Source organism: Paramormyrops kingsleyae, chromosome 13 (assembly GCF_048594095.1).
Source record: "Paramormyrops kingsleyae isolate MSU_618 chromosome 13, PKINGS_0.4, whole genome shotgun sequence".
Lineage (NCBI taxonomy): Eukaryota > Metazoa > Chordata > Actinopteri > Osteoglossiformes > Mormyridae > Paramormyrops > Paramormyrops kingsleyae.
In genome coordinates, this window is record NC_132809.1 from 9164083 (window position 1) to 9175202 (window position 11120).

At 44.6% G+C, this 11120-nt stretch overlaps 1 protein-coding gene across 1 annotated transcript; it reads right to left on the minus strand.

The window, feature by feature from the left end:
• Positions 1-379: 379 nt before the first annotated feature.
• Positions 380-3173, minus strand: LOC111848206 (ribonuclease P protein subunit p25-like protein). The gene has a single exon (XM_023820027.2). It carries the CDS (start codon positions 2369-2371, stop codon positions 1664-1666), a length of 708 nt encoding a protein of 235 aa, XP_023675795.1. The 5' UTR covers positions 2372-3173; the 3' UTR covers positions 380-1663.
• Positions 3174-11120: the final 7947 nt, after the last annotated feature.

Sequence of the window (11120 nt, forward strand, 5' to 3'; positions counted from 1 at the left end):
TCCCTCTGTTCTGGTTCGTTTGATGGTGTTTGAGACCTCAGGGAAAAAAGTTAATTACTGGGTCTGCAATGGACTGAAAAACTGCCGATAGGCCTGCAGACGCTTTTTAAATGGCGCACGGAAAAAAAAAAAATTATGATTATCACTTGTTAATTATACTGGCACAGACAGGCTCAAAATACCACAGTAATTTGGAGGCACTGAAGACAAATCTCGTCACATCCCTACCACATCCATCAATGAACAGAGCCTGCTGGTCACGCCAGAGAAACTGATAGTGGAACAAATGCTTGAGGCACAGAAAGAAATTAATTAAAACTTAAAAAAAAGTTATTCCAAAGAGACACTATTAGGATATAAAATTATACCAAAAAATACATCATGCAGAAATAATTTATTGAAAAAGGCAGGTAATGCATTGACTTCATGCCTATTTACAGATTTACAAAGCATGTAGAAAAATCCACTTCACACACTCTGGGGTTGGTCGATTCACGCTCTCCTAGGATTGTAATGCACGCTTTAAGATAGATGCTTGAGGTGTACTTTATGAAATCTGTCCCCGTAGTCACAGACTGTGCCTCTGGCCTGCGTCCTGATCGATAGCACTGTCCGATGCCTTCCTGCTTTCAGCCCGAGAGCGGTCTGAGAGGCACGTTGAAACGTTGGCAGCAAGCGGGGTGATTCGCACGACTGGCCACTCAGTAATGCAGGGCGTTGAATCGGCACTGTTCTGCTCTCGCAGAGCTCTGTAAAGCGTGCATTTTTAACTGACTTGACAGTTTTATTGCATTCTGTTGCAAATATCGTCTCTCTGCGTTCAAATGCTCATATTTATACTGAGTTCTCTTTCAGAATCCCTGGCAAATCTGAACACTTTCTCTTACATCAGCATCTTTCTGAAGAACAAATCTTTTCACGTTAGCTTTAGCACAGTCATCCTTGTTTCAGTGATAGTTCGTTAAACGGCATGCAAGTCACCAAAACAAAAAACAAAATGAAAACCTCCACATAGGTCCTTAATATAGAAATTATTCTAAGCCGTCATGTCTTTGGAGGATGGACAGATGAGATCAAAAGCGTTTTTGTCATGCTATTTATGAACACACTAAAACTTAAAATTATTATGCTTAATTTTTGTCATTCAGTCTTCTGAGAACACCTTGTACCTAATTCCGTTTCTAAAATGTGTCCAAATAACCTGATCAACATATGTGATTAGGAGATGGATGGGTGCAAATAAATATTAAAATAAATAATTTAGATGAATGACATAGCGTCCTATCGTGATGCAGGAGCATTTCAAATGTGTTTTGCATTTTAAAATGCAGACTCTCCGGACAGCAGGCAGCTTAAAATGCAATGAGAGCAGTAGCAGTAGTAACCACGGGTGGCACCTGTGCGGCATAAATCCTAATAGATAACGTGGGGGAGCTGCTAGGTGTATAAATGCGATGAGAATTTCAGAGTCTGGCAATCAGTTCTCATTCAGATGGACTCTGGCTGTTCAATTGTAATCAATTTGCGCGTGTTTGCATGTCTCCCTGTTACATATTTATCGAGCACCGTGCCATGCAGAGTGGATACGACAGAGCCGTCAGTGCCAATTCTCTCCCAGGTGTGCAGCTGGCCCGAACGGGGTATCAGTTAATTGAAGTCCTGCCTATAGATGTGGTTTCTTGGAGCTGGGTTGGTGTGGGAGAGCATCAGGTAGCCTCTTGCTCGCCGGTTGTGTGATGTCTCTGTTCTCATCCTCCCTCTTGGATGGCGGCGCCCAGCCAACTCCGGGTGCAAGGGGCGGCTGGTATCCAGGCTCCTGAGGGTCCAGCGGGTCTTTGGAGAGGAGAATGCTGATGGCGGGCACCGTCCTGTGCACCGTCACCCCCGCCTTGGCTGCCCCGTCTTGGCTGCCCTCCCACACCTCATGGACCATCTTCTGCTGCACTTTGGTTAGCTGGTGCAGTCCCTCTACCCGGCGTTTCAGGATCTCTGCGCAGGTGATGGTCTTGGTGACGGCACGTCCTGAGCCCACAAACACCAGCTGCCTGACGCCACCCCCGGTCCCCTGCTCCCCCTGCACTCGCGCCAAAGCAAAACCCATGAGGTTGTGAATCTTGCTTCCTTCTTTGACCCTCATTTCCAGCACCCCTGCCGGCAGGTCCGGGAAGGGGCTGGGGGTAGCTTCCTCGGTTCGGCACACCCTCCGGATGCCTCCCTGCCCTTGCTTCAGGGGGCTGGGTGCAAGTTCCCCAGAAGGCAAGGCAGGAGGGGGTACATCTAGGCTAGTAACTTTGCCTGCAACAGAAGGCTGGCTAGTAAAAGTCTGCACCGGCATGGGGTGGAACAAATCGGGGACCACGCTGACCTCCATGGAAGCTCCTCTTGTCTCATTTGGGTTCTCTTCAGTAAGCTCTCTCTCTGTGCTACCCTCCAGAAGCCTGCAGCCTACAACCTGAGACAACTTTAACGCTCAATGCAGTTCACAGTCCCTTGCGTCACGGCTGTTCCATGAACCGTGATCCAGCGAGGAACTCTTTCCCACGATGACACTCGCATGGTACCCATACAGCAGCACGTCCACAGAAACAAGTCATTACTGAAGCTTTCTCAATGTGGCCATTGATCAAAGAGTCCAGCCACGCTGATGGTTCACCAGGAAATTGCTGAGTCGAAGGGAAGAACAAGAGCAGGTGGAGGCTTAAGCTTTAAGACGTCGGGCAGACCCTACGTTTGCGGACAGTTGGCACTGTCACTGACGGTATTTCAGTATTGTGCTAACGTGACAAAGAAAGAGCATAGCGGGAGGAAGAATTCACTCAGTGAAAAGTTTTCTTCCTTTTCCCTCCTTTTGAAGAGGCAAACACTTCGTTTACAGACCTTCCCGGTTCGGTGTCTTCTTCCAGTCCTCATCAAGTTTTTAGTTTCCTCACTCATGAGCAGAACAGGAAGAACCACAAAAAAAACTCTTCAGCTCCCCTCGTCTGGCTCAGGATGGTCCAGTTTCTCCAGTGTAAAATCCTGCGAGTAGGAAGCTCACGGGGAGGTCTCCCAGTAAGTTTCACATGACGCTGGGGGGCTAAAGGTTTCCCCAACACCTGCTTCGGCGATGGGCAGCAAAGTCTGCTGATTCTCAACACACAACTACCAAACGTGTGAGGGACAGCTGCTGCTTCACAAACGGTTGTTGGAGGGCCTATGTGATTGAGGGAGAGAGAGAGGCAGAGGGAGAGTGGTGGGGAGGGGGGGGCAACCCTCTTAAAGGGACAGCGTTTCATATGAGATGCTGCATTGAGCCTTGCTCTCTAGAAATGTAACAGTAGGAAACCAGATCTGATGTGATTATAGATTAAGTTATCAGGAGATCACCATGTGGTATTGTGAGACGCTCTAAATAACAATTACACTTTTCATTTTTACTTTAAGCAGACTTGTTGGATCTTTTTACGTTGACATCAATTGGCTGATTAACCACAAGCAAGAAGCATAATGGTCCTTTCCAGTTTTGTGTGCAACATTTACATTTAATGCATGTAACATTTTAAAAAAGAAATAATAATCTGAGCAACAAATAGTTTGCTACCCGTGTTTATTCAAATATAAACACAGAATTGTGAAACACTTTTAGATTCGTTTATTAAAGTTGCATACGAAGTCTACATGAAGTGAAATACTTAGTGTCTATATTTTTATATAGTGTTTTTAATGTATGTTATAAAAGTTCCACTAAATTGTTATATACCTGATTAAAAAAAAATCAGTTGAACTTATGGTGCAGACTGGCACTTTATGATCACTTTATAATTTTGGGATTATTGGTGATTTTACACCTGGCTGTGTAAAGCTGCAGAAATAAGAAATGAACGGGCCTTTACCTCACTGTCAGCTTTATACTTTTGCCTACATCTTGCTGTGGGTTACACTTTGTATAATGCCTGTTTTATTTGCCCCTCAGAAATCCGACAAAGTCGCATCAGCATTTCTATACCTCCTGAAGTCGCCACACAGGTTTCCATGGGTACGGGGCGGGTTGAAGACTCCCCGTGAATGAACGGCTGTGAGTTCGTAAATGTACAGCCCTGGTACCTACTGCGCCCCCCCCCCCCAGCTCACAGAGGACGGGGGCATCTCTTTTCATCAGTGACTGGCAGCTAGTTGAATCATTGAAGAGAGCTTAACTGACAGTAGGAGCCTAAGGAAACTCAAATATCCTCTGTAAACCTGCTGTCAGTCCACTGTCTGTGTCTTTATGGAGAATCGGCGTGTTGGAGATGTATTGGTGTAAAGCCAGTGTAGGGGTGCCCACCACAATGGCATCTTAGTGTAATGCTTACACCTGTACCTGGGCGTTCACTAGAAGCTCAGCCTAGCTGCACTTCTGCCTGGTCGACTCCTTGACAGCAACAACTTTGTAATGTTTTACTTGACTTATACATTACTTTAGACAAAAGCATCTGAATAACAAAATATAGAAAATATAATGTAAATGAAAATGTGTCGTTGGAATTTGGGTCTATTTCATAATCTCCTGAGACCCCACCCATTCATTTATGTCCATTATAGTGGACATTTTATTTTTGCATCTATCTTTTCACTAATGTTAGGAAACGTATTTATTCCTGTGGTGCTCTAAAGAGGACATGCTGTGAAATTAAAAATAAAAATAAATTAGAAAAAAATCTAAATTGTAAGATGTCTTATTTCCTCCAAAGACAAATAACCCAAAATTGAAGGACACTTTTTTCCATGGGTCTCAGGAGGATATAAAACTGCAGCCATTCGAGTTCAATCCTTGTATCTTGGGAATCTCTATAACACTAGATGAAAATATTCACTGGTTCACCAGGGTAACTTACCAGGTAAGAGGATTAGTGTAGGAGAATCCTCATCTTTTTTAAAGGTGCTCAGTGCTGCTGGGGTTTTACCATTAATTTGCTCACTGAGCTGAAGGTTGGGATCAGCGGGTATAGTGGCTGATACGAGCACTTCTCCTTTGCTCCATCTCTCTCCCCCTCCTCTCCCACATCCCACCTCCTTTATCCTGCTTTTTCTCCCCTCCTGCCTACTCCTTTTCCACTCTTTCGCTTGGGTTTGCAGTGATGTGAGGGACGGGGAAGCCTCTGTGACTGCCCCCGTCTGCCAGAGCCCGTCCTCCTCACCGCAGGAGACACGGCCGTTAATGTAGCATGCCTCGCCCCATGAGGAGAGGAGAAAGCCAGTGAGCGAGTGGGGGGGGGGGGAGAGGGGGCACAAAGTGATTATTCTGCTGTTTGGGTGCAATTAACCCAATCTGTCAGAACATGCTGGAGCGCTGCCTAAGGGCAGAATAGAGAAAACGAGGATGCGAGAGCATCACAGAAAGATACGGCCATCACTGAGCATCCCTGCCCGGCGATCGAGCTTCTGGCAGACTCCAGATTTAGCCTCCGATAATGATTTCTGGGCCTTTTATTTAATCTTTGAATCATCTAAAATTTTGTCAGGTATTTCTGCTGCTTCGCATAAGGTTTGGTCTTTGTGTATCACGTCTAGGTCGCTTCCTGGCTTTGTGCCCTAGCTTGCCTGCGATAGACTCTAGATGACCCAGACTAGGATAAGTGGTAAGCAGGTGGATGGAAATTTTGTTTTTCAAAAAACAAAGAAACAGCTTCACACTGACAAAAAAAAAACATTAGTAAATTTCACAATATAAAATAAAGGTTCAAAATATCAACCTACATTTCTGACATGCTTAGATACGGGAGGTGACACATTTCAGTAATCATCCTGGCACCAGCATATAAAGTGCCAGTCAAAAGTTTGGACACGCCAAGACTACAGCGATAGTGTCACATCACAAGACTTGGCCACCTGACCTAAACTGAATAGAAATGGTTTTGGAGGAGTTTGACCAGAGAGTGAAGGAAAAGCCGCCAATGAGAGCTCAAGATATGTGGGACCTCCTTCAGGAGAGCTGAAAGAGCATCCCAGGAGGCCACCTCATGGAACTGGAGTAGAGGGGAATGTAAGGTCAGCTAGTCAATGGAGTGATTGGGATTAAGGGCCCAATAGAGGCGTCACTCTGCTGACCACTGGATTTGAACCGGCAACCTTCTGAGTCCCAAACCACAAATCTGCCCCCCCACCCAACAAAGTAAATTTTTTTGTTTAGTACTTTTCTGATCAGTGCATAATTCCGTATGTTATTTTATTGCTTTCATGATTCACGTGATATTCGTAATTATTCTAAATTGTAGAAAGTATGAATAACATTTCTGTGGGTAGCTCTGTCCAAACCTTTAACTGGTACAGTATGTAACCATTAGATTCTTATCACTATAGAAAACAGCTCTACTCTGCTGCCTTTCCAAGCAACCGACCTGTCTAAAGTAGGACAGGGGTAACACACAGAGCTGGCAGAGTGGTGTGTAATCGTCCACCAAGCTTTCCTTGGGGCCACCCTGCTGCCCGTGGCTCTGTGGTTCTGCTCCACAAACCTGCAACCTGCTCTTGCAGGAAACAGCAGAAGCTACAAGATGTGAAATCTGTCCGTGCAGGCTGTTTCTGAGCCACGGCAGAACGGGATGTAACGGGGTGCAGAAGTGTAAGTGAACTGGAGTGTGCGACAGAAAAAAGATTAAAGGAAAGGCCAGAGTTCGGCCGCGATGCTTCTCTCTCCATCGTTCCGATGGCTGTGTACAGCACAGTCTATAATTTTGCAGGAGCCAGCGGGCACCAGTACCAGTTCTTTTTTGGCTTTAGTTTTTCTTGTCACACTTTCTTCCAGGGTGACAAAATGGCACCATTAGCCAACAGAGAAAGGAGGGGTGTTGGTCTGGGGAAAGAGGATGCGGTTCTCTCTCCCCCCGCCCCAACCCCCCTCGTGACGCCCCCTCTTACAGAGGCTTGTGGCCTCTTCACGCTGCAATGCAGATGTATCGTGGGATTACAGAACACTTCGATCCAGTCTGCAGGGAAAGGACGGACAGAAAGGGACCAGGCCAAAATAAATGTAGACAGACAGAGAGCGGAAGGGAGAAAGTGTCTAATAATGACAGAAAAATGCTATAATTACGGAGGTAGTGGTTCAGTTTGTTTAACGCTGCCACAGCAGAAACAGCAGCCAAAATAACCATTAGCATGTATTCTAGCGTAAAGCGCTACATCTGTAATGAGGGGAGGCGATGTTGTATATGTTTGTTGTGTATTATTGTGTGCACTGTTTATTTATAACAGACAGGAAAAGTCAACAATGTCAGGCAAAGAAATCATTCTGAATTTGAGTTTGGGAAGAGTGCATAAAGAGATAGACTGAACCTGTAGGGAACACAGAAAACTCACACAAGCTTATCGTGGCCATTCAGATGCCCCAGATGCTGACAGACAAAGACACTGTCAGTCCTTCCCCTGCATTGATAAGTCACTTTATTGTCATTGCACACACATGAAACGAAATTGAGATTCTTCCAAGCGTCACAATAAGGGTGGGCGAGATTAAAAAAAAGTAAATTAAAATAATAAAAACAATGTAAAGCCAGTGTATTGTTGTGTACTGTTTTTTTTTCTTGACTGAAGATGGCTTCCATATTTATGTTTTCCAAAATCACTGTTTAAACATACAGAACCTGGGGACTAAACCAGGACACACCTTGGGTGGCACGTCAGCCCGTCACACGGAATGTGCTGTGTACAGCACTGCTACCTGAACCATGTCTTTGGGCTGTGGGAGGAAGCTCAGGCAGGTATGTAAACACACACACACACACACACACACACACACCCAAGTTGGTCTACCTATCTAAATGGGGACCGTCCATTCATTTCTATGGGAAAAACCCTAATCTCATTCATGACACCCTTAACCTCTACCCATCCCTAACCATAACCATAAGTAACCAACCCAAATACAAGACTTTTGGGATTTTTACTTTTTTGTTTGCATTCACAGATGTTTATGAAACTGAGGTTATCCAAATGGGGACCTCAAAAGATGTCCCCAAAAGTAGGGAAATTTTAGGTTTTACTACACTTTGGGGACAATTTGGTCCCAAAATGTGATCTATGCAGCAAACCCACACACACACACACACACACACACACGCACATGTAGGGTATACATATCCTTATGGGGACCACTCATTCATTTCAATGGGAAAAATGCTAATGCTAACTATGACAACCTTAACCCCTACCCTACCCTGCCCTAACCATAACCATAATTAACCTAACAAAATACAAGAGTTTTTGTATTTTTAGTTTTTTATAGCAGTCACCGATTTTTATAAAATAGAGTTTTCCCTTATGGGGACCAGGAAACCGGTCCCCATAAGGGAAAAAAATGGATATTTATCACGTTATGGGGACATTATGTCCCCATAAGGATAGGTAAACCCGCTCGCATAGATCAAAATGTGATCTATGCAGCAAACCCACACACACACACACACAGCCAGGGACAGGAATCAAACCCACAACCCTGGTGGTGCAAACCAGGGCACTACTGTCTGAGACACCGTGCTGCCAACTCGAGAGGTTATTTTGTGGAAATGAAAAGTCATGCTGCTGTTCATATCCGGCAAGGGATGCGTACCTCGATGGCACAATGGCTCATTCTGATTACAAGTTTAATTTTAATTACATACAAAAACCACTTCTATTCACCAATTCTTGTCGGAAACTGTGCTGCAGGCACAACGTAATGGATTTTTCTGGGCGTTTTTTTTTTTTTAATTAAATGAAAAGAGATGAACTCTTTTGGTAAAATTAATGCAACACATTGAATGAAAACCACCCAGGGGAAATTAATGGAAAATTGAAAGCTCAAAGAAGGCCGGGTTGAGATGATTTTAAAAAAACATTTAAGTTAATGCCAGGGTAGAGGGAAGCAATGTGTCACTGGCTGTGTAAACAAGCAAGGCGCCCCCTACTGGTACCCTTGGCATGGCGTTCGGGTGGAGGATCGCATGGGGAAGAAACAGGCAAACTTGATCAATGGAAGAAGCCACCCCCCATGCCTGCGCGTCAAGAACAACAAAAAAGTCAGGCAGCCCTGCGCATCTTCAGCTGTAAGTGCATTACATCGTAGGGCATAACGCGTGAACAGCTGGCTGTCTCTCGAAAACCCTTCACAGTCCATCTGGGCCCATCCACCCTGGGTCAGTGCTTCCCCAGATTGCAGCGTTACAAGGTCAGAGAAATCAAAATCCTCTCTTGTGTGTTTATGTGCGTGCGTGTGTATGTGTTGTGTCGCCCCCTACAGGCCGATTTCCTGTGTGCATGCCCTCGCCATGTTTACTTGTTTATAGTCCCAGAACAAATACCCAAGGTGCTTAATTGCGTCGTACCGCACACCCCTCCCCCCCCCAGGCGCATTACGCACGACCCGTAATTGCAGCAATTTAATTGCCTGCGAATGTTCTGTTCCCTGCGTCCGCCAGGACTGAAGAGCACAGCATTTAGGGCCAGGAAAAATGAAGTGTCGCTGTTGTACCAGCAATTATCATAATGCAGATGTGGCTCGGCTGCCCTGCTAATCGCTGCTTCACTCTAATGTCAGGACCGTCAATGTGAAAAGTTTGTGTCCTACAGCATCAATTGGAACAACAAATTTGAGTATATAAACTAAAGACAGCACAATGATGATAACAAAAATAAGACATTCACCAGCAGTCTGGAGAAAAAGATAGCATTTATAATTTTAAATAATGTTATTATCACTGTAGTTGTTGACTGTTTATCACATTTTTCTGTTTGGTTGTGTCTCATTTTCGGGAAAACTTCTAAATTGCAACGGCAGCTTATGAAGAACAGAGATAAGAATAAACAGCGGGGACAATTGTTCCTTAGCGTTTTTGGAGAATAAAATGTGCAGGTTATTAAGATTGTTCACCCTCTGACCGCCTATTCTCGCTATTGCAATGGCCATTCGAAACTGCATGGTTATTTGAAGTCGTTTACGTCTATCGCAGAAGTAGCTATCGATAAATTACGACTTATCAGAACGTAAAAAATCAATAAAAACTCTATTAGAAGGCCGCTAATTGACTTATTGGTGATTTTTAATTAAACAGTGATAAAAACAGAAAACAACCCCCCCCCCCCCGGTATGGCATACCACATCTTGCGCTGCTTAATGCCTGTCAAAAATGTGATTTTAGTACGGAGTACGAGAGTGACACTAAGTAACTATATATATATCCTGTATTTAATACATAAGATGTGCAATGTACTCTGATCTTCTGCTTGACCATGCCAGTGTCTGATTATGCTGACTGCTAATCGTCTTTGTTGCCTATTCTGAGTCTTGGCACTGGCAGAAGATTAAATGACATTCATTTGAAGTCTACACACTAAGCTTTATGATTAAGGCCAGGAGGATTTATGAGCAAAATAATACCTGTATGAATTTTGGTCATTGGAGTGTTAGGGAAGTGCCGGTGATCTCAGCAAATGGCTTAAGTGTGGACTGCGAGAGTATCCTCTTGTCTTCCACAATGTGACATTGCTGTTCCTTCAGTTGGTTTAGCTGATGGAATCAAAAGCCGTTTGGGGGATTTCAATAAACAAAGTGGTAGTTTAAATAGAGCCTGGGGGAAATAGCTTGTGATAGCATGGGGGCTACTGACACCACGGAGAGGAATGCGGAGGCAGGGAGCCGTGTAAAAGATTGAGGTGAGAATATTCATACAGTAGGTAAAAGCAGAACAAATCCAGAATTTAATTGTGCACATTCTACCCTAGTTTAGTATGAATATCTCTGTTAACATTCCCTCATGGAAATTGTGGAAAAACCATAGTGCTTTCACTTCCTCTCAGGCTAAAGTTTCAGAAAAACATACCAGTATCACCCTCATTCCCATTCTGAGATGGCCCAGTAAGGTAGCCCTGACATTGCCCTTTCCATCATGGGCAAATCAAACCAGATGTAGGTGTGCAACACAAAGACCTTAAAAAGGGTATCTTCTTCTTGACTGTGCACCCTGACGCTGAGAGTGGGCCTGTGGAAGCTTGGCAGGTAACCTGGCTGTTGTGTGGGATTAGGGTGTAATAAACACGCTGATTTAATCCCTGACGGGGGCTGCACCACCTACAGGATGCTGCTGCACATAGAGCATCACTGCACAGGCCTGGCAGGGTTGAGGGGG